Genomic DNA, 25,271 nt, shown 5'->3' on the forward strand with positions numbered 1-25,271 from the left:
CGACGGACTGCATTGTGGCAGTGTATAAACGCTTATTATGACCGAGGTTTGTGGTCGTTTTTAACCGAAGAAAATCCTAGTAATCCACGGGACAATGTGTAATAAATTAATCAATTAATCAATTATTTAAATATAGTTAATCATTGTATTAGTTATTTACTTGTTATCGTATAAAAAATAAATATCTTCGACAAGCCATCTCAAAACATAGTTTTGTTGTAAAGCACTGTAACTTGAAAATTTGAACTGGCATTTTTAGTTTTTGAACTATTAGAAAAAAACGGAAATTTGTAATTTCCGTTTTTATTTTTTCAAGCGAAAACTAAATGCAACGTTTCGATACTTTGAGCAAATATCACAAAATACTATATTTGCTAGTTTCTAATTTATTATTTGTCTGATATAAAATAAATCTTAATGACGACTAAAATTTGCCGAATAACAAACATGGATTCTTATTTCAGTTAGATTAAATTGTCATTGTGAATTAATAAGTAACCATTAGACCGCGAGATCATTTTGCTATCAATTGCCTAAAAAAATTAAATCAAATCAATTATTATTTTTAAAATTTCATTGCTATAAATTATAATCCAATTGTATTTCAGATTTCAAATCAAGACGTCGACGTTTCGACACTTTAAGAACTCAAAAAAAATTTTGGTTTGTTTGCAAATTTAATTTATTACTTGCAAATGCAAATAAGTTTAAAAGTCGGTTTAATTGCAATCAAAATTTAATTCGATGTTAACTTAATATTTATTAACGCATTTTAAATGGCAACTTAAACACTTAAATGGCAACCGGTTTATAGAAAGCTAAATTAAAGTAAATTGCGTTGTTAAAAATTAACAAGCGAATGGATTAACCAAGTTGTTTCAATCTGATCACGTGCATTTAATTGTAAATTAAATTAATGACGCTTCTATAAACCGGTCCTTAAGGTCGAATAAGTCTAATTCGGAATTAAGTTTTAATTAACGTTCTATTATAACAAACAAACAGCAATAATTATTTCGTTGTATTATGTAGAATACTCTTTCCACTTAATAAATTATTTAAGTTCTTAAATTGTTACTGTATTTTGTATCTTTTAATTGAATTACCACAAATTTTTTGTAAATAAAAAATTATACAGACTGATCCAGAAATACTGAGTTTGTTGGCAATACATTTGAAAGTATTTGTGCTCGTAATTTGCCACATTGCAACCAAATTCGCATTTTCTTGACAATTATTTGACGTACAACCCAACAAGAATGTTAAATTGTTGTTAACTAAAAGCGTACTCTATTGGTATCCTTAAAAATTTAAGCCCAGTGTTGCCAACAGATTCAGTATTTCTGGATCAGTCTGTACTTGCCTTAGGGCCACTTTTTTGCTTTGAGATTTTCGTACGCAATCGTATCTTAATTTATTATTACATACCAAGTTTTTTTATTTTTAGAAATAATCAATTATTATTTTTCAACAAAACCTTTTACTTCAAGAACCTTCAATTTTGTTCATTAATTCGCAAAGATAATTTGAAGTAAATTAAAAAGAATTTGTTATTCGGCACATTGCCTCAGCCAATAATAAATTAAAATTGCAAACAAATCAGCAAATTTATTTTATTCTTCGACATTGTCAAAATTTTCAATTTTTCTTACTTTACAAAATTTTAGATTATTTTTCACAAATTTAAAGCAATTTTAGGCCTTGTTGAATCTGATTGGAGGAATAAAATGTTGTATTCAACTCGTTTTTGTGTAAATCGGTTCATTTATTTCACCTAGTTATCACTCGATGTTCAAAAATCCACTCGTGAATTAAAACGTCCGATTTACACTCATATTCGTAGAATAAATAACTATTATAACCGTTTATCAAAGAGTTAAACGATTATGTCGTGGCAAACTTGAAATTCTTTAATTTCATATTTGTCCGAACCACCCAGTTCCAATAAGAAACATTTCAAAAGACGTTAAATGAAATGTATGACTCAAACCTAGTTTATGGATGTCAATAGACACGTCATTTTCTTTTTGAGCGACTGTACCATTTTGGAGCGAACGGAGTGAATCAACTTGGCCCACCCTCCCCTACCTCACCAACCATTTTTCCTAATTTATTCACGAAACACGAAATAAAAACGCTTCACGTTTAAACAATTAAAATAGTGAAGTAATTTAGTTTCTACATTGTTGATTAATTGTTTTATTCAATAATAAAAGGTTTAGTGTGACCTCAAACCGGGTCTTCCCCAACCGTTAGATGCCGCTGTTGTCGCAGAAATGGCCGTTCTGACGTCACGAATCGGGGACTGGAATCGTTACCGCAAGGGCACCGGCGATTCTCGCACCGCACCCAAGTAGGAAAGCGAGAGGAAAATTCGCGTATTAAAAACATTGTAGGTGTGAAATAGGTGCGCGAAAGTGTCGTTAATCGTATGTACGGTAAATAAAATAATCTCACATGTTCATAATTAGTGGACGAGTGAATTTGTATGGGTGTAAGCGGATGTATTCGTGATTTTGTGAGAAGCACCATAGGATAGTATAGTCGATAGTGGATTGGGACAGACAAAGCCGATTGGAAAAGTAAGTCGCCCCCGAGCTACAGCCCCCTTCAAACGGTCCCAGTGTGCCTCGAAACGCAACACAAATGAACATCGAGCAGGTGCAGCGACTGTCATGGCGGCTGTCAATTTATTTTTATTCTCCTGGCGAAAAAAAACGAAAAAGGGGGCACTCTCGCAAGCGTGGCGAGCGTCAAGACACACGCGCCGCCCCCACAGCCCCCAGACGCCCCCGACTCGGCCCGCGACCTAGACTAATGTTTATAAATTTGTTTAAGGGCGTAGGTGTGTCCAAAAAACAAAATTCTAATTTTAAACAATGGCGGGAAATTCGATTTTACAACACACATCTGCAAATAAGTGTGACGTTGACGCGATTTTAATTTATTTATGACGCGGTGCGCGACCGCAAATGATAAAATCGGGACCCCCTTTCCGGTGATGAGCTTCCGGCACCTGACAAAATTTCCCGCGCTTTATAACGAATTGTTTCAGGTTATGGGTTTAAAGAAACCAATTTCGTGGTTGTGTTGGCACCACTGTTCTTTTTTCCCCCGGTTAGTTTTTGGAAATAATGCATAATTGTTGTTTTCAGGCGTTCGTTGTGCCATAGAGAGTGTTGGGCAGTATGAACGAATTGGATTCCTTGAGACAAGAAGCTGAGACACTCAAAAATGCCATCAGAGTGAGTATTAGGCGGGCAATTATTTTACAACTACGAAATTTCTAGCTACCATAAAATTCTAAGTCAACGAGTGCGGTTTAAATTTATTGGATGTTATTCTTATTATGGGGAATCTAATACACAGGGCAAAAAATCTCAGGTTAATAAGAACAAATTTTTGCCTGGTATAACCCACTCAGTAGTATACATTAGTATAGCCACCCAATAGATTTAAACCACAGTTGGGTTGGCTGTGAAAAATCATGGTAGCTAGATTATGCAGAGTGATCCAGGATGAGCGTTTCTGTTGGCAACTCTACTGAGACAATGTTTTTGGATCAGTTGGTGGAAAAAGTGCAGCCTTTGTCCGTGTTGGTTGCATTTTGCGTGCGAGCCACGCAACTGGTCACGCAGGAGGCATTCACGCACGTGCGGTGTCTGTCAGACGGCGGCTCAATTGCCATGTTGTATTGATCCGTTACCCCGCCCTCTCTACGTTACCCTTCGGATGCGGTGTTGCCGTATTGAGTTAAATGAGGAAGGAGTCGCGACGTTTTGCCAACCGGAAAAAATCAAATTTCACCAAATGCGATGTGATTGATTTTATGATCGTTTACTTGTTGCATGGATAGGCGAAGTAAATGGGGAATTTTGATTGGAGTTTGTTTGTTGATACAGTGACTAAAAATAGAGATACTCTCACTTTTTTACTTCGAATTTGGACTTATCTCGATTGGAATCGTTTGTTGTTTTAAATAAGATAAGATATGCTCGTGGAGATTATGTTCTTTAATCTGACAAAATTATTGGTACAATTTAATGGGTCTCATTACGAAGTCAGTACCAAAATTGGCTGTGTTGCCATTCGGAATGCAAGGATGTTTTTGTTGTGTCGCATAAACATTTACGTTTAATAATTAATTATTTGAAGACTACAGGAAAAAGACAAGGAATGTCACATCCTGAGAAAAACAAGTTTTTTAGTTCAACTTTTATACAATGTATGATCGATCTCTTCTTGATCTGAAGAAAAGTAAAGAAAAACATCAGAAACAAGAAACGTAATGATTTTAATAATGTTCTACATTTTTCCTTAAATGGACACGTTTTTAGTTCAAATTTTACTTGCTTGTCAAAAAAGTTTATAGAAAACTGAAACATCTGTTTGTAATCGTAATTAACATCAGGAAGTGGAACGTTTGCCATTGAAGCAAAAAACTGAATTTTGTCTTCATTTTTTTCTATTTTTAATATATCGGGTGTACCAAAAGAGCAGCCAGATAGAGCTATACAGAACGCTATTTTCGATAAAAAAAATTCACAAAACCTTTGATTTGGCTGAAATCAAAAACAGAAAATGGCAACGCCGTAGTACAAGTACACTTATTTTTATACGGTTATTAGCTGTTTCAAAACTATACAAACGCCAATGTCGCATTTTACTTGTTTTTTTAATTGTCAATGAGTAGATCTCTCATTGAAAGTATAAATTACATTACCTTACATTTCATTATTTTATTACATTATTTTTTTGAATTATTTATAACAGCAGATGTTGGGTGAAAATGCGACGTTGGCGTTTTTATAATTTTCAAACAGCTAATAGAAAAGTACTAACCAAAAGTATTACCATATTGACATTACTAAATGTTGCTGCACATTTAAACTGGTGTTTTTAACTCATAAATTAAGTAAACATGAAAATAAAGCATTAAAAATAAAGTTAGCAGATCTGCTTTACCTACAATTCCACATTAAAGTATGTATTTTTTACAACTTTTACGAGCTGCTGCATCTTATATTTTAAGAAGAAATGATTATTTTTTGAACGGTCAATAAGGAGACTAGTATCCACTCTCAAGAGCTTATCCGTGTCTTTTGACACACCCTATACATACAAGGTGTCTATTTTTCTATCATGAGGATCTCAGTTATTATAAGAGATACAAGGTCGGTGAAATTAGGGCAAAGTTGCGCATTTTTATGCTGAATAATTATCTGCAAGAAGATTTGAAGTGTCATTTTTTTGAATTATTGAGAAAATTAAAAAAATGTAGCTTTCGTTTTTATTTTTTTAAGCAAAAACTAGAAGAATTAGACGTTTTTAAGTTGGACATTCTTCAGGGACTATCTAAATCTCTCATCGCCTTTTCCAATGCGTTCTTGATCAGAGTTACGACACTCAACTTTGGTTTTTCTTATGGACGCCATATTTGAAACTTGTATTTTTGAAAAGTCTTTTTGATCCTGATTACAATGATATATCACATTATATGATCGAATCTTACATGCACATTAAAATTAAGAAAAAAGCGTTTTTCTAAGGGGTGCTTTGGAAAACGTAAAAAAAATTATTTAACAAACTAACCACATTAAAAAACCTCATGGAAGACAGAAAGAAATACTTAGTATACATACATATTACAGTGAACATTGGTCTTTCTAAGGGACTGTAAGTAATGCATTGACATGGACTTTTTAAAATTGACCATAGAATTAATAATGTTATGTCATGCTCAGCGAAATAAAATCCTCATATTTTTAAGTAACCTCTCGTCATTTATTCTTTTTTGTAATTTATTTGTTCATTATCTACTTAAGTGATTTTAGATAATGTTGAGTGATTTAGGTTCTTATTTCAAGAATTCTTGCCTAAAAAAAAGATAAAAACGCCAATTTAGCTCTGTTACGTTACTTTAATCAATTTCAGGCAATTTCTTTGTGAATAAAAACAAATACATAATAGAAATGCAAAAAAAAACAGTTTAGACTGCCAACAATGTTGAAATGTTATTTTGTATTAAAATAAGCAAAGATTTTTTAATCACATAACTTTATAATTTCTGATACGCAACAGTTAAATAAAAGGAACTATCCATGGCATTGAGGAATAGTAACCAAGTAAGAATATTGTGTTCTGTTCACATTCTTGATTCGTATTCGACCGGAAAATAAGATTAAAATGATATGGCAACACTGTAAATTGCAAAATTTTACAAAACTACGGAGAACTATAACTTAGGAGACGGAACGAGATAGGATTTTTTTGAACCCAAATAAATAGTACGGCAGAGTAAAAATGAGGGCGCTTCGAGCGATATACCGTCTCGGCGCCAAATTGTTTTAATTTCATTTAAATCTAGCCAGTTCACTAATTACTTGGAAAAAAATGCAGAAATGAAAATTTTCATAATAAAAAAAATTGTGTTTCGTCCTGTATTTTTCAAAACGCTGCGAATACGGTTAAAGATACAAGAAAAATGTTACGAAGAAATTTGTAGAGAATTAAATTATCTTTAAAAAAGTTCGGGTGACCTTATCTTTACCTCCAACGGTTTAGGCCCTAAAGACGCTCAAAGGCGCTGAAGCGACGGATTCATTTCATTTTACCGGCAGTCAAGTAACATAAAGTAAATTTATACTTAAACTGTAGAAGATTGACATATGGTGTGGCGGACTTTTTTATAGGAAATTTAATTCTTTATAACTTTGTTTCTTACAGTTTTTTTTGTATCTTCAACCGTATTCCCAGCGTTTTGATAAATATGCGACGTTGCGCAAAGAATTATCGCTTAAAATAATTAATTTGCGTTCTACCTTATATTTAAGCAAACGCTGTGAATACGGTTGAAGATACAAAAAAAGTGTAAAGAACAAAGTTGTAGAGAATTAAGTTTTCTACAAAAAAGTTCGCGACACCATATTTCTATCTTCAACTGTTTAAATATAAATTTACTTGACCACCGATAGAATGAAGCAAATTCGTCGCTTGACCGTCTTTGAACGACTTTGTGGCCTAAATGGTTGAAGATGGGGATATGGCCTGGCGGACTTTTTTGTAGAAAATTTAATTCTCTACAACTTTCTTCCTTAAATTTTTCCTGCATCTGTACCAGTACTGTACCAGTATCGCAGCGTCTTGAAAAATATAGGGCAAAGTGCAAATTGGTAAAAAATTAAATATAGTTTACGTTAAAATTTGTGCATTATATTTATGTCTTACCATTGAGAATTTAATGCTTGAAATTTTTTGTTTGTTTTGTGACAAATGCAACCATTTTTTTCAAATTAATTGCTCTGAAAACTTGATGATAATGGAACAATTGCGCTCTCTAGCGGCATTAAGAGAACTATCGAGGACAGGAACGTGTTTTTTGTTCGCCGCTTCGTATCCTAACCTTTAGATATCCATACTCAAAAAATAAATACATTGTTTGGCTGTGGCAGTTAAAAGCGACCTTTCGCGTATTTTGATTGGAAAATAATGTTGTTTTTTTCGTTCTAGGATGCCCGTAAAGCGGCTTGCGACACATCCTTGGTCCAGGCAACTGCCAGCCTTGAACCCATTGGAAGGGTGCAAATGCGAACTAGACGCACCCTTCGGGGGCACTTGGCAAAAATCTACGCCATGCATTGGGGTTCCGACAGTCGTAACTTGGTATCGGCCTCTCAGGACGGTAAACTCATCGTCTGGGATTCCCACACCACCAACAAGGTACTTTACCCACCCTTACAACACTGCGTCAAGTCGCTTTGTTTCCATTTAGCAATTCCAGATAATGAAGAGTCGACCTTGTACATGTTAACATAATTAATTACATGTGGCAAAAAAAGTGGAAATTTGTTGTTATTTCAAAGAATGGAAAATGTTAATATCGAGTACAAAGTCTCATCGAAATCACGAAATGATAATCTAATCCATCGAAAAGTTTCATTTCTCACTTTTATACATTTTTTATTACTGATTAGTACATACAGCTGTTTATTGATCTGTAAATTAACACTGGCGTCAGTGAATAAATCTGTTGTTCATGTCCGTTATTATACCAATTTACTACCAGTTTTGACCTAAATTGAAATTAATGTTGCTAACACAAGTGGGATATTTACTCGATTTAAACCAGCTTAGAAATATCGTTCAAATCTTTCGACAAGCCATGATTTTGAAACTTTAAGTTTGCAACACTGAAACACATTTTTCCATTGCCGCCAATACATTTTTAAAACTACAGGCTATTACCCAATTAACAATTGTGTAAAATAACGTTTCAATGAATAAGTATTAAAATTCTAGGTTGCAAGTAAAATAGAAAAATCTTTTTATGTTTTAGTACAGTCGAACAAAATGAAAATGACGCCTCAATAAACCAGCCACTGCTGTGGATGCCTTGTAACTAATTCGAATTAAGTTGACACTTATTTTGCAGTGACAAACGTCCAGTTATTTAAATGAAAATGTTGACTTTTTCAATGAAAAATTCACAAATCAATAGTTAAAGAAAATTATACATTAAAAAACAAATCATTATTAACTTAATATTTTTTCTTAATTTTTTTTTTTTCAAAATATGTTATAATTTTTGTAGGAAGTAGGCTTCTCTATTTTAAAGTTAATTTTATATTTATTTGCGAGAAGAAGGTTTAATTCCACGTGTGCGTTCATCACGAGTGGTTTAGTTGTTTGAGCAGAAAGCGATATTAAAATTTCTTTCGGAATTAAGTTAATTTGAATTAAGTTGCCATTTATTTTGCATTGACAAAAGTCAAGTTAATCGAAAATTGAAAGCTGTTCCTAAGTTTTCTATTAGTCTTGTAATTGTCAACAACGAACTAAAATTATTTATTTAATCTAACCAAAAAAAAATTATTTAAAACTTTGTAGTTTTGCAAAAAAATATTTTTTGATAATTTATTGTAATACTTTCAAATTAAATGAAAATGTTTAGTTTTTTTGAATAGTAAACATTTTAACAAACACTATTTCTTCAGCAAAATATGCATTAATAAGATGAAATTGACAAAACTGAAATTATTAATGTGATAAACTGTTTTCGAAAAGTTAATTAAGTATTATAGTTTTTGTACGAAATAGGCTTTCTTTATTTTAAATTTGATTTTATGTAAAACAAATAATATTTTAAATGATTTATAAAAATTAATAACGTACCTATTTTTCAGAACTAGAACTGGGTCCAGAACTAATTGTTATTAAATAGTTCCGACTTATTTACACTTATGTAGGAACAACTAATTTTTTTTTAGGTTTGACATCGAAACAAATTTTATTTGAATCAGTTTGTCAAACTATTATGTGGAAATTATAATTTTCAAACATGAATAAATATTTCCATTTTCATTAAAAAAATTATATTATCATTTAACTTGAGAATTGTCAATGCAAAATAAAATAGTTTAATTCTGATTTTTTTGCTTTCTGTAAACTGGCTACTAAAGGAATTTCTCTTGAAACTACATCTAGTTTGATAATTTACGACCACGTAGGAACTAAGTTTTTGAAGCGTCATTTTCACATTGTTCGACTGTACACATTATTAAGTATTTTCTATTTTTGGGTCTTCATTTATTGATTTATTAAAATTTGAATTTGAAAGGCAACTAAATTTTTTATTTATTAAATAGCTTATTGCGTTTATTTAAGTTCTCAGGTGTCAGTTTTTCACACTGTTGTAAATTATACTCGGCGCCAATCAATATTTACAGATAATCAACATTTATAAAAGTCTATTCTGTTGAATAGAGTTGGTTTCATCTCTATATTTTACTTAGGAGCCTAAAATTGTTTAATATACTCAATGTCATAAAAATTGCAACACTAAGAATGAATTTGAATTTTTTGCCAAAACTTGGCACAATTGGTCGACTATTAGCGAGTAATAAATGATTAAAATTTGAACGATTTTAAGACTGAAGAAGGTCCAGGACAGCGCGAAAGAGAAAGCATACCTTAAAAAACACAAATGAAGTCCACAATGGCCGTCTTCAGAGTATGGCAATAATTTAATGACAAGACAAATGTTTGCCCAATAGGTGGGTTTAAAGGTCGTTTTTTATCACGTCAGACTCTTTACCATCGAAATTGGTCATTTGGACTGTTTACTGTTGGATTTACTTGGTATGGGAGGTATGGGCAAAAACGCATCTTTAAGTCAGACCCATGAAACCTTTATTTCGAAACACAACGCGTTTCGACCACAATGTGGTCAATGTATACAGTGTATATCTCACCTGAGGATGACCATTTTGTGGTTGAAACACGTTGTCTGTCTAAATAAAAGTTTTGGTGTGTCAGGTTTAAGCTGTGTTTTTGCTCATTACTCCCATACCTAGGAAATCCAATAAAAAGCAGTCCAAATGACCTAATTCGATGGTAAACAGTCAGAAGCGAAGTACGACGACCTTCGAACTCAACCATTGGTCAGAAATTTTACTTTTACTTGAATTATTGCCATAATCCGAAGATGACCGTTTTGGACTTCATTTGTTTTTTTTAAGTCTGCTTTCTTTTCTGCTTTGTCTTGAACCTTTTTAATCAATGACTGATAACATCGCATAATGGTACTTGAATTACTCTTCAAACAAATAGCGATTTCTGTAAATAAAAAAATCTATTCGTTTCCCAAAAATTGTGCTTCTTTAAAGTTTGTTTAGTTGTTGGTAATTTCTTTTTTGTCGTACTCTAGGCATATTTTCATTTTCAAAACACTTAAAACTAAACGAATTAAAAAAATCACTTCAAAAATTAACAGAAAAGCAAAAAATTCGAAGAACGACACTTGATTAAAAACGTTCAAATCATTTAATATCTGGTAAAAGACTAACATTTGTGCCAAGTTTCATTAAAAAATTCCTATTTCTTCTTGGTGTTGCAATTTTTATGACACTGAGTATAATACACGGTGGGGCAAAAGTAATGTCATAGTTTGATTGTGTCATAATTTTTACAAATGGCATCAAATTTCCTTGTTAAAAGTTAGAGAACGCCAATTTACATTGTGACATTACTTTTGCCCCACCCTATACGTGGATTACGTATGTATGCAAAATTACAGCATGTTCGGATAATAACAAAGTGACTGAATGAACTTGGTTACATTGATGGTATGATTAAAAAAAGTATTTGTTTTTACTTCAAGTAAATACTCCACGTTATAGTTTTTACTTCAAGTAAATACTACCTAACGTAGCATTTACTTCACACTATACTTGAAGTAAGTAGTAAAAGTAAATACTTCAGACTTTGCTTTATGTACTTTGGTGTATAGAGGACAATACTATGGAAACTTCCAATTAGTTGTAGTATTTGCTTTATCGTGAAGAATTTAGTGAAGTTTTTGCGAAATTGCTCAAGGAGTAATTTCGATTTCGTGATTTTGTCAAAAAACTGTCAAAAATAGCAATTTTTACCAATTATAATATAAGTAATAGACAAATACGTAAAATATTATGATTAAAATAAAGCAGAATTCTTATAGCTTTAATGCAGAGAACGGTGGTAAATCGATCAGGACCACTATAATCTATAGAAAATGAAATAAAATCAGAAAATGTAATAAAAATGAAAATATTAAAAGAAAATCACGTTTATCCTGTGTTTCAAGAAAAGTGATTTTCTTCTAAACCAGTGCGTAAAACTGAATCCGCAAAAAGGATAGCGCACACCCAGAGACCCAGAGCAATAAGGCTTAAATATTGTACCTACTAATATTAAAATAATAATAAAAAATTAATATTCTTTAACAAAGGATCAATCCTTTGCATTTGCCTCCCAACATTATTTTTACTCTCACTTATGGTCAAAATGATAACTATTAACTATTGTTAGAAAACTTTATTAAAATTAGTTAAATAAAATCAAAAAACTCAAATCAAGATTCATTCACTATGGTAATTAACATGTGTGAACTCTTTCACTGCCTAATTCTCTCAGCTCTGGGGGCTGTTTCAGTCTCTCGTCCTCCTTTGATACTTCATGACCTGGGGAGTCTCTCCCTGGGTCTTTTTGCACTAGACACTTCCCATAAACTTAAGTACTATATGACTAGGGCGAACGAATCCTCACAAGGCTACAAACACCATTCCTAACACTATTTTCACTTTACGAAAAATTAAAAATAAATGTCAGTCAATTGACATTAAGAAAGCCGTAGCATTTACTACGCACCGAAGTTTTTACTTTATGTAAAAGTTTATACTACAGTAAATGCTTCTACTATATTTTCACATGGATAACAACCAGCTGTAGAGTTGTTAGGTTGGTACGCCCGTACCTACAGTTTTTTTAGTGTACCGATTGGCAGTACTAATTCGCTTTCAAAATTTGACACCAGGTACAAGCGCAGTAAAGAACTGAAATAAATTGGTTATTTTTTATTAAAACAAAGTATTAGTCTTAATACCCTGATTTTGAACCATTTTCACAACTTCACAAATTTGATTTAAGTGAATAATTAGCAGACTTTAAAAACTTTTAGAGCTTCTAACCTATTTTTGTGCACTGTCAATTCTGAGAAATTTCTCACTAGAAATTTCGGAAGTAAAGTTTCCTTTGGAGGCGCCACTGAGCTAGGTCGAAAACAGTAACCATAAAAGGCGGGAAAATGTTTATTCGGATATTTTGAGCGTTGTACGAATTTTGTGGCTTCACAATTATTACATAGCCAATGCGGAATGACTATTGTATCTTTGGTGGAAGAAACGAATGTTGACAAACTAGAGATGACGAGGAAAACACGAATAACGATGACTTTTTGGTTCACTTTCTTTATTGGAAAATTATTACAAAGACATTGAAAAGCCTACCTTTTGGCATAATTTACGTTGAAGTGTATTAGCAGTTGTTAATCTTAATTGTAGTTTTGTTGATTTATCGAAGTATTTCATGATTTTATCAGTGGAAAAATTCTAACCTAAAATTCACAAACTTCACTAATTTATTGGTTTCTTGAGCCCAACTTTGTGTTCGCTGTGCTCCATTACTTATAGTTTTTAATTAGATAACTGTTTGATAACATTTTGTAATGAAAATTTAAATCTTTTTCACTTTTTATCCACTTTCAAATTCCAACAATAAACACTTTATACCACGAAAAACCGCAGAACCAAAGTCAAAGCTAGTATTTACCACCACGTACTTTTAAAGTGATTCTCTCTAATGTAAGCAATTAACACTATACACGCAAAATTGTTAAACAATTTATTAGATGTCAAATAAATGTGGAATTACGAAAATTTCGTTACTGTTTTCGACATAGTTCAAAAGTCATCACCAGAGGGCGTCTAGTTAATTTTATTTCCGATTACTAGAAACATTTGCGCTCATTTAGAGACCGACTTACACAGGCAAAATATAAAGAATTTACATTAGGAAGTGGTTTTTATGAATGTGAACCGATAATACTTCAAGTAAAAGCAAATGCTTTTTTTAATCATACCACTCATTGCTTGCCAAATTCAAACAGTGTCGCCAACTTGAAATAAATGTAATATTTGATGATGTTGTTGTTGGTGTAGGTTCACGCGATCCCGTTGCGATCCTCATGGGTGATGACATGCGCGTACGCTCCATCAGGGAGTTACGTAGCATGCGGAGGCCTGGACAACATTTGCTCGATCTACAGCCTAAAAACTCGCGAAGGCAACGTACGAGTGAGCAGAGAACTGCCCGGTCACACCGGGTATTTGTCGTGCTGTCGCTTCCTTGATGATAACCAGATAGTGACCAGTTCGGGCGACATGAGTTGCGCCCTCTGGGACATAGAGACCGGCCAGCAGGTCACCTCATTTCTTGGCCACACCGGCGACGTGATGTCGCTGTCGTTGTCGCCAGACATGCGCACGTTCGTTTCGGGAGCGTGCGATGCATCGGCGAAGTTATGGGATATACGAGAAGGATTATGCAAGCAAACGTTCCCAGGACACGAGTCGGACATTAATGCCGTCACGTTCTTTCCTAATGGTTTTGCGTTTGCGACGGGTAGTGATGACGCCACTTGTAGGCTCTTCGATATCAGGGCCGATCAGGAACTAGCCATGTATAGTCATGATAACATTATATGCGGAATCACCAGTGTCGCATTCAGTAAATCTGGAAGGTTACTGCTTGCAGGATACGACGATTTCAATTGTAATGTCTGGGATTCGATGAAAACAGAACGAGCAGGTAACTACACTAACTACTTTTTTTCCTTCCTAATTTTATGCCTAACAACTTTCCAATGAAGAAATCAGAAAAGTTACCAACTATACTTTTCTAAATGGCCGTGGTTAGCCGTCCGCACATTTGTGTGAACTTATATTATTCTGGCTATTCGTCGTATATTCGGTTCAAGCACTCAAGATTTGTAAGTCCAGAAATAAGGAAGTTTCCATTTTTTTGAAATTAATACCATTAATAGTCTTCATAATTGTAAAACTAATAGTACTTTTCATTTTTTTATATTCGCAAAAATAAAAAAGTTATGAGACCTCAAAATTTAAAATTTGACAGATCGCGCGCTTTACTGGTCTCGCTAGGTGTGACGTCACGCGGCACAATAGTCTCAGCTGCCTACTGACGCGTGTGGAAAATTCGATTCTTTGAGGGGCCGTATCTGGTTAAAATTAACATGTTTCCAAAATTACTTCGCTGTTCCTCAATTTTTTCCATTTAGCTGTTGCACTCATATTTTATGAATGTTTAATAAACTAAATAAAATAAATAAAATTTAGAAATCACACGTTATAAAACCGTTTGATATCAAAAAATGAGAACATTACAACTTTAAACAACAAGAAAATCGTTATTTCGTATCTTTGAAAACTCTAGGTTTATAATTATAAACCACATCTACTTATTCACCGACCATATCTTCAAAAGCTTTGACAAATAAAGAAATTGTATTTCTGTTTATGCAAGAGTCGATACCTTTAATAAGAAGTCGTTTGTAGAACACTCATTTTTTTACATATTTTTTGTACAAATCATTTTGCAAGCATCGCTTGTTCTAGAAATCATAAAAATTTCCATTAGTTAATGTTTTTAATTTTTTTTAATTAAATAATATTTTATTAATATACATATTTCTCATTAATTAATATTTATTATTTATAAGAAATTGTAGAAAAAAATATGAAAAAATTTGAAGGCATACAAAAAGAAATAAAGCCAAATAAATCGCAAACACTAATCTTTGTGTGATTATTAAAATGGATTATTATTAGTTATTAGTGATATATTACAGTATCTACTTAAACAAATTACTTCAATCATCACAAATAACACTTTCTTTCAATATTTATTTGTTTTAAGTCAATAAAATTATCCAGAGATCTTAATACAATGCCGAAAGGAGTAGTAGTGTGTAAATCCCCGCTACCTTGTAAACAGTTTATGCCGCGTGACGTCATCAGGCTTAATGCGGGACTGGTGTCAAACATGCAGACAAAAAAGTTTCTATTTTTGTTATTTTTAAATCTATCGAATTATTTTTTTTTGCATTCAATTTCTTGATTTGAGTACTGTTATGTTGGAAATAAATAATAACATTTTTAAAAATTGAAAACTTCCTCATTGTCTACCATATCATAGGCCTACAAATTTATTTATTATTTAAACTAGTGTTTAATTGTTTTAAGATGAGTTTTAAAAGTGGAGATGAGTTCCTGTTATATGACGAACTCACATAACGTATTGAAATTTTTGAAAAATAAATACAATTAATTTGTATAAAGAGACTGTAAAAATTTCCCAGAAGACGAGATTACCTCAAAAATTGAAGAGAGCAAGGGAGAGATTGGTTTACTACCAAGTTTAATACGAATAATTATTTTTTACAATTTTTACGTTTATATGTAAGTATTATATTACTCCCACATCAGATCTCGCGCTAAAATCTCAAAAGCTAAAATTCTTTTATAACTTTCTAACTCTGCATTTGGGAGAAAGTTACCATTTAAAAGTAGCCAATCATTTGCGGAAGATTGCAAAAACACAACCCGTTACCATACCAAAAGAGAGTGACAATAATTAGAAAGTTAATTGACCTAACCTTTCGAAAATATTTTGTCAGACAATTTTCAGGAGATCCGTAAAACTTAATCGAAATTGATACTGACGACACTATACTTACAGCAAAAATTTATGGTATATGTTAAGTAGAAAATTACCAGTGTAATATTGATTTAATTAGTAAGTATATGGACTATATGAAGAGACAGATATTTTGTTGGTTGTTTATCCACAATATGTAATTTCCATAAATATTCGGACTGCTAACCACGGTCTTTCTAAATCAGCCATTCAGTTTTAAGAGACGGGACACTTTTTCAGTTTTTACAAACAGTTTCAGTATAAGTGAATTTTTATTTAAGGAACTTAGTTCCAATCAAATTGTTTGCAACCTACAATTAGAGCCACATGTTTAAAGTTTGAAATAAGTGCAGGAAAAAGACGGACGGGACACAAAAAAGACCACATTTTTATCGTTAAAATTCTGTTAATTTAAGAGACACTAATTTCAACAACTATTTTTAAAGTAAAAGATGTAACCTGTTGAAACTTTTGAAACCACAAAACGGAAGAATAAGGTAATGTGTAACGACTTCCGACTAATTTACTTTTTGTCGACACATGACGGACGGGACAAAAAAATCTTGTGTGTGTAAGTAGCTCTAAAAACTTTTTTCAGACAGGTTTTAATTATTAAAAATTTTAACAATGTCAGAATTAGACAGTGGAAATTAAAAATCCTTGGTTTTGTTTAACAACGTAAGAAATAAGAACAACATTTTATGTTTGCGATAACGGACTGGACATCAAAAGTTTTACAGACTGTTCCGGCTAGATCCCACATTAAAAGTATTAAAAGTTTGTACTCAGCCATAATTCGTTGAGTTCTGCTCAATGAAAATATTTTCATGATAGCGGTACTTCCGTTTATACCTAAGTTTAACGGCTTTCGAGATACTAATGATTGTTTAAAAATTTTTGGATTTGCACCTTTCACTTAAAAAATCGATAACTCTCTTAGTTTTAGATATTTCGAAATCATATTTGGAGAACTAAAAGAGAAAGCCTGTCTGTTTTCCAGTCTGTTCAAAATTGGAAAAGAAGTTAATAAACCCAAAAATTTTAAGGTTAAGTTTGGGCAATTTAATGTTTCCATAACTTATTTTTTTCAAGTGGTATATCTCAATTTTTATTTTACTAGATTGAGGAGAATATTTTTCTGCATCGATCTGTATTTTCCTATACCTGTCTCTGACAATTTTCAAGTTATGTTGGTTTGTTTGTAGAAAATTTTTTACCAACCACAGCTATTTTTGCATAGTTCGCCATTAAAACATTTTTGATTAAACAAACGACAAATAAAAAAAGAATTATATCTCTACCATTTAGCGAAATAAAACTTGCAGCATTTTATTTGAAGAAATTGAGTTATGGGTGTTTAAAAGTTGTGAAAACTTAACTTTAAACATTTGGGGTTTGTTATTCGTTTTTAGAAATTTGAAAACTCCAAAGGAAAGATCTTGGCTCTCTCTTTCAATTGAGCTAAAATATATTTCCAAATTTTTAAAAATTGTAGAGTTATGGATTTTAGAACTGGATGGTGCAAATCCAAAAAAAAATTATAATTATAAATATTTCGTAAACGGTTAAATTTAGGTAAGGGAATGCTTAAAATAAGGAAGTTGATGGCGACATCCGGTATAACCGGAAATGTCACCATCTTGATTATATTTTCATTGAGCAGGATCTAAGAGATTGTGGTTGTATACAAATTTTCAGATGACTATCATTAATAATAATAGTTTATTAACCAACAGACAAAAGTCCAAATGTGGTTATATAATGAAAACAGATACTATAAAATAATTGAATTATTAGAACTACTAATACTTAAAGAATACAAAAAAAAATAACAGTTGTCAACTTATGTTAACGCCTAAAAGACATATATGAAACTTTTATAATTCAATGTATTAGTTCAGTTTAAGGGATTATCCTCTCTCAAAAACCCTTTTGTCGCAAAATACATTAAATATAAACCGAATCGTGTATTTTGAAAGAAACTTAACATTACTAAAATTATTCTGAAATTCCGAGGTCAAGTTGCATTTTCCTGGAATGGCTGATATATTCTAAAAACGGTAAAATTACTAAAATATACCCATCAGAGGGCTTGATGCTACTTTCAGCGACTTGCTACGAGCTAAATCGCTTGAAATTTTCACGTTCTGTAGCGAATTTTCTTGAAATAGTTAGTTCCTGGCTCAAGGACGAATTAAATTCAGGAAAACTGACATAAGTTAAGTCAGTAGCACCAATAAATAAAAAACAAATGTAAAAATTTTGTAATTTTTGATATGTTTATATTTCCTCATTTTTTTTTCGGTTGTTTTCACGAAATCCTCCTAAATAAGTTAATTTCCTGCTCGAATTTTGTTGTATAACGTAATTCGGTCAACTTATATCGTTGATTTTGCTTGTTTCGACAAAATCTATCAAAGTACGAAGTGAGTTTCTAACTCAAACCAATCTAAATCGCTCGAAATAATCTGAAACAGGGCTTTATTAAATTCTATTAGAAATTAATTGTTATAAGTTATAATGTTTGTTGAGATTGTACTTTATAAAACATTACAAAAATCAATCAACATATTAAATAGAATTGTTTAAGAATTCGTATAAATAATAACTACTAAAAACTTGTTTTTATTATTTCAAATATTGTATTATTTAAACCCTGTCAACGATTACTCCAACAAAAGAGTAAAACATTCTCAAATCCAATAAGATTTGCACCTGTATACTTGTTTTAGATTAATCTAAGATTGATTAAGTTAAGGTAGTAAAAAATTCTACACGAAAGAACTCAAATAATTTGTGTGTGAATAAAATTAAACTCACATAGAATAAAGTAGTCCAGTCTTAAATAATGTTATGTGCATTAATTTTTCAAAAACTTTTAAATTAAGTTTCAAAAAATGTAAAAATATAAAATTGGTGTTCATCTCCGCCTATTTGATTTTTTACCAGGTAACAACATTGGTTATTTCTTTCGTTTAAATTTATGTTTGAACAATTTAAAAGTTGGCAGAATTAGCAGTTTTTTGTATAAAAACCTTTAGTTATAAAAAATACCTAGCAATTAATTTGTAGTTGTATGTAACATGAAAAGTATCAAATTTTTATGTTTTTCTTATTTATTATTTACTACTAATTTTCTCGTACTAAAAGTGAAATCGTGTCAACGATCATTCACATATAACGTAATTAAAGCACATAACAAATACGTATACATCAAAATTTTTAATTCTGGAAATTCACTGTTCACGTTCAGAAATAAAATTAAAAATTTGCTTATTAAAATTATTAATTTTGTTCAACTAAATTAGGTGAGTGGAGACTTCGCCTCTTCATCTCTTCATTATTGCTTAATTTTTATTCAAGGAATTTTTAATTTTTACTAATTTCTTGTTTAATATTCTCCACAAAAAACGTCTTTTAAAATTATTTCTACAAATAAGAACCATAAATAAAGGGGGATTTTTCGTTATATTTTGTTGTAATGTGGCTGTGAAAACATGAAAAAACATGAAGTTATTTATAAAAAAAATTACCACGAGTGGTTTTTGATGCATTTTGTAAAAAAAAATTCCTTATTATAAAAGATACACATTTGAAACAAAAACATTCAACAAGCACTTTTTTACAGAAAATTTAATAATGTTATCAGCAATTTTTTTTAACCTTTCGTTTAGATGTAATAACATAAAGTTGTATTTTTTTAAATAGGAATCATAGTTGGCTATGACATTTTCGAAAAGTTTATTTTTTCTGAACTGAAAGCAATATAAATACAGTTTGATATTTTTATATACTTTTGATAAAAAATATATTGAAAATATTTGAAAGTAGTTGGCCATGGAAAAATTATTTCATATAAAGGGTGTGAATAATCTAGAAATTTTGTGAACGGTTATTAAAATAAAAAAAAATAAATTAAAAAAATAAGCTATGTGAAAGTTATTTTCAATTCAATTCAAATATACGATCGTCGCAGATTTTAATTACATAAAAATGCAAAAAATTGAAAATGATTGTCACTACCATTTGATGACATTTTTTATGGTTTAGTGAAGTGCACTGATAATGTTGATAATGTTATGTATTGTTTTACCGCAGGTGGGATTTGATTTTAGTGTTTGGAATGACATTTTTTTGTAAAATAAAATTTTATTAACAGGCAATCATACAATTAATAAGATACACAAATAGACATATAGTAGCGGTCAGCTCGGTTTGCGTGTGCGTCATCAATTTCATTTTTTCATTACCAACACAAAGCTGTAAAAAAATTATCAAAAACAATGCAATTTTAAACAACTAAGGGGTATCTAAGGGTGGTATCCTTGAACATTAATTTACATATGCACTTCGACAACACCATCAAGTGTCACGAATTTGTCAAACTGACATTGACAGTAAATTATAGACGTCATCGCATGGTTGTCGAAAGTGTTATCGGTGTTAATCGCAAGTATTTTCTGTTCGTTTATTGTGTTTTGTGATTTGCGTTTCGTTAGGTTTTTGATTCTGCGTTTATTAGTTCTTGTTTTGTGAATCTGTATTTTTTATAACAACTCATAATTTAAACACTTCGTAACCTCAAAAAATATTTGATAGTTTGTCACCGCTATGCCCCTGCTATGTAAACGTAGTGACAGAAATGTCAGATGACGCACACGCAAACGGAGCTGAGCGCTACCATATTAAATCAGAAAAAAAAACTTTTTGAAAATGTCATAGCCAACCAATGATTCCTATTTAAAAAAACACAACTTTATGTTATCCAACCCTGTACACAAACTCAAATTGATAATTTAATGTAAATTTTTGGTAACTATCTGAAATCATATTTACGTAATTAATAGTCTTCAGCTTTCATTCCAACACAACTAATAGTGTACAATTGGTTAAAATGTAATTTGTTTACATTCTTACTGACAGTTTTAAAAATTACATAATTGTGGTCGGCTTTATTGAGTGATTTATAGACTTGATTTCGATACTGTTATAATTTTTATCAAACAATAGCGAATGATGGTAGTGTAAACAAACACGTTTCAATTTCACGTCACAACTTTTGCATACTTTTCCAGACCGGATTTCTAACTACTAAATGCACTAATTATGCATTAAGTATTCATACAGAATAAATATCGGACTCGTGACCTCAATTTAGAAAAGAGTTCCCTTGATGGATCATTAGTTGCGTAAAAATCTAGAGTGTAATTTAATTGATTGATTGGTATAGTTATTGACAACGTATATTTATTACAGGTATCCTAGCGGGCCACGACAATCGAGTAAGCTGTCTAGGCGTAACAGAGAACGGAATGGCGGTAGGAACCGGATCTTGGGACAGTTTCCTACGCATTTGGAACTAGACAGCGTTGCCAAAAATTAAATGTAATTATTCGTATCTCACCTGCATCACAGCATTGATTTGTTTTTCAAAAATAACTTCCATGTTTCAACAAGCATTTAAACCGTGTCGAAGTTCCAAGCATTTTAATTATTTTTTGTATTATAGGATTTTATCTGTTCTTGTTCTCTCCGCTTATGTAGTCACCTTGATTTTTATAAGAGTATGTAGCTTGTGATTTGTTTGTTTGTAAGGTATCTGTATTTATTATTACACGTATTTTAAAGAAGAAAAAAATTATAAATAAAGCAGTATTTTTAGTTTTTTCTTTTTTGTTTTTCTCTTTCGTTTTTTTTTTTTTCAAATGTGATGTGGGTGAGATTGAACCGAGTCGAGGAGTGTATTAGTTCCAAAACCTTTGGTTAGAATCAAGTGCAAAACGCAAGACCAATGTTAGGAAATAAAAGTTTTTGCATTTTTACATGAGCGAATTTGGGTTGAGTGCGAGTGGTGGTTCCCAAAACAAACAGAATTTTTTACACGAAATTATTGCCTATTTGTCCATATAAAAATGCAATAATTTTGATTTTACTTCTCATGGCATATGCTACTAGTCGGTTTACCAAAAAAAGCAGAAACCATGTGCCATAACCTGAAACTTTCCGATGATCATAGCCGTCGACATCAATCAGCGTCACAAAGTACCAAATTGATTTTCCGCTGTGACGTCATAACCAAATGCGTTTGTGTAAGAACTGGCAGGTTGTAAAAATCAAACAGTTTTGAGATACTGCCTCAATATTTTAACCTGTTAAAAACAGTGTTCCATTAATTAATTTCACACTTCATAAATAAAGAGGGAAAAACACAAAAAAATCTCATCACGTGATCAAATCACTCAATTGTTTCGGTTACGAATCACCGTTTCGTTTTGTACATATTGAGTTCCTTATTGTATTTGCATTTTTAGGATACAGTCATGTCTTTAAATAAAATAGGTGAAAAAAAAAGAAAAAATTTACGATAATATAATACTAAAACTAGCTTCTGCTTGTCATTGATTGAATGTGAAATAAACAGTGATGTATGTTTACCAACTCTTGACACAAAGAAACTGTTTTATAAGCCAAAAATTTCACTTATTTGACTTTGATTTCATCGCACTGCAGTCGGCGTGGCGCATTCAGACTTCGCGGCGGATGCGCCACGCCGCCTTTTTTTAAATTAAATTATTTATAACGTGTGAGTGCGTGAGTGGCCGGCGCGAGTCGAGGGCGCCTCTCGCGCCTGTGCTCGAACTTTGCGCAATCGCAACCAATTTACAATTAACAAACAAGGGATCCAACAGCTCGTCCGTTGTTCGAAAGGGCTCATGGATTGGTTGTCGTTGTGGAAACCGCTCTGATTGGCCCGACGTTTCGGTTTTTTTATATGTGTATCAGTGTTTGAGCGAAACGTCGCGCGAATCGCTTCGACGCATGCGCGACTCTTTTTTACATAATAATAATATATCATATAGTGCGACCCCTTCCTGGCGCGAAAAGCCGACTCGGCCGGCGCGTGCGACTGTTTTTATATTTATAAGTCATGTCACAATATAAATATTAAAAGAGAAATTCAATTTTATTGTCTCGCTATTATTTCAAATTATGGGCACAAAACTGGGCATTGTAGCAAAAACGCTGGGTTTAGATTTTTCGAGCTACACTTCTTATCCCTCGTCCCGTTTTTACAATGTTTTCGAGTTTGGAAGCGACGCGGACACGTGGTCCGGCACAAATTCTAATGCCGCATTTTTCGGTTCGGTTTTGTTTCGCATAAGCGTAGTCACGGAGAATTTTATACATTCTTGTGGTGGCATGCATTTTTTTTTCAAACTGTAGGTTAGATTGTACTTTTTTATTGTTAATGATTTAAATTAAAAGCGTATGGTGTATGACTACTATAGCAACCTATATGTTATTGTAACGTAATAAATAAATAAACAAACAGTTGGCATACTTTCACTCCCACCCCACGCGCAGCGGACCGCAGACTAAACGACACCAACTACAGGTGGTCCAGCTCAGTTCCAACTGGACTTTTCATTTTTATACAGGGTGTCTCAACTAATACTTTCGAGCCTGATATCTCAGATATTTGTCAACGGATTTTTATGAAAATTATAATGCAGATATTTAAGAAGATAAAGATTAAAATCCAATAAATGCAACAAGTCAAGTCTTAAAAATGTAATTTTTACATGCCTTTTTAAAATGTTAAGCCTTTTTAGACTTACATTAAAAAATTGATCGTCAGTGAAAAATGCTGTTAGAAAAAACTCGTTCGTGGAAGAACGCGAGAAAAATGAGAAACAAACTGATAAACGTGGGTACAGATGCAAAAGCGTAGATCTCTATGAGACAAGTGAGCACTACCATTGAATTTTGGTCAATCCTACTCAGAAACGTAACTGTTACGCAAGGGACATTTCACAAGTATGTCTCATCCATAAACAATATTTTTGACTTATTTTGGTACTGAATGCTTTAATTCTTTCAAAAAGGACTAAAAGACTGAACAACAACTAAAAAATTCTAGACACTTGAACATTCAGGACTTTGGAAATGTTTCATACACTGCTGATTGGATTCTCTTCAAAAGCTTGAATTACAGCCCCAACTATTGCTTCGTTTCCAGTGACGTGTTTTGTCCTCAGTCGATTTAGTTCAGAGACGCTTCCTGTGTGATTCTTTGAACTTTAAATTTCATAAATAACATTTCACAAAAAGTCCAACGACACTTTCCATAGGCGAATATTGATTCCTTTTTCAACAACACAGAAATTTCAGCCACTGTTGTTGGTTTTTAAAGTAATTTCACCAAATTAAAACAATTTTACTTTTCTGACAGCGCTCACACTTTTCACTGTTTTTTTCAGTGGTACACAAAATGCCGCATAAAAATGCTTCATCAAATTACTATCAAAATTTAATTTTTTCTTGAATCAGTCGAGCGATTTGGTTAATTTTTTGTGCGGCTATTTATTTTTCGGGGTGTACTGATCCAACAGTAATTTGGCTTTAATTTAAATAAAAGAAATGTGTTTTAAAATTTCATTTTTTAACTTGAGTTTAATTTTTTGTCCCTAATTGAAAGACCACCTCCTAAAATATGTGCATTCTAAATTTCATAACAATCCGTTGACAAATAACTGAGATATTAAGCTCGAAAGTCTTAGCTGAGACAGCCTGTACTTTAAGACGCATTTTACCAAAATGTTTTTGATATTTTAGCGTTCCCAAAAGTATGACGTCATAGTTGTTTTAAGTGGCATGAGTCGTAATAAAATTTATTGCATTGACTTCTTGCAACAAATTGAAAGTCAAGAAAAAAAATTTTCTATAAGAGACGTTCAAAATACCATTCAAATCATTGTTTTATTAGAGAAATTAGAGAAAAATTACGAAGCACTATTTACTTAGGTATAGTCAGTCCATCCGGACTTAAAATCAATTGTCAGTTGGCAACTCAAAGCTGGACTTAGTCGTCCAGCCTTCATTTCTATAGCAATGTGGCAGGGTTCCAACATAATTTCAAAATTTTTAACACTGACAATTGATTTTAATTCCAGATGGACTTTAGAGGTTGTGCCATATCTGGTGGCGAACTGACATTACATAAAAGACTTTTGAAATGAACCCACTTGGTTAAAATACATGGGCGTACATTTTTTCTCTAATGTTTATTTAGTTGTCATTTCAATATTAATAAAATTTGAGGACGAAGCTACATAAAAATATTACTATTATTATTAATAATTTGTTTATTACTTTTCGTCCTTCGTATCTTACAATTT

At 32.0% G+C, this 25,271-nt stretch overlaps 1 protein-coding gene across 1 annotated transcript; it reads left to right on the forward strand.

Moving 5' to 3' along the window:
• The first annotated feature begins 2,308 nt into the window (after positions 1 to 2,308).
• Positions 2,309 to 21,760, forward strand: Gbeta13F (G protein beta subunit 13F). Its single transcript, XM_965038.5, has 5 exons — positions 2,309 to 2,582; positions 3,156 to 3,245; positions 7,510 to 7,719; positions 13,536 to 14,184; positions 21,349 to 21,760. Exons 2-5 carry the CDS (start codon positions 3,189 to 3,191, stop codon positions 21,453 to 21,455), a joined length of 1,023 nt encoding a protein of 340 aa, XP_970131.1. The 5' UTR covers positions 2,309 to 2,582; positions 3,156 to 3,188; the 3' UTR covers positions 21,456 to 21,760.
• Positions 21,761 to 25,271: the final 3,511 nt, after the last annotated feature.

The sequence above is a fragment of the Tribolium castaneum genome, chromosome 8, assembly GCF_031307605.1.
Source record: "Tribolium castaneum strain GA2 chromosome 8, icTriCast1.1, whole genome shotgun sequence".
NCBI lineage: Eukaryota > Metazoa > Arthropoda > Insecta > Coleoptera > Tenebrionidae > Tribolium > Tribolium castaneum.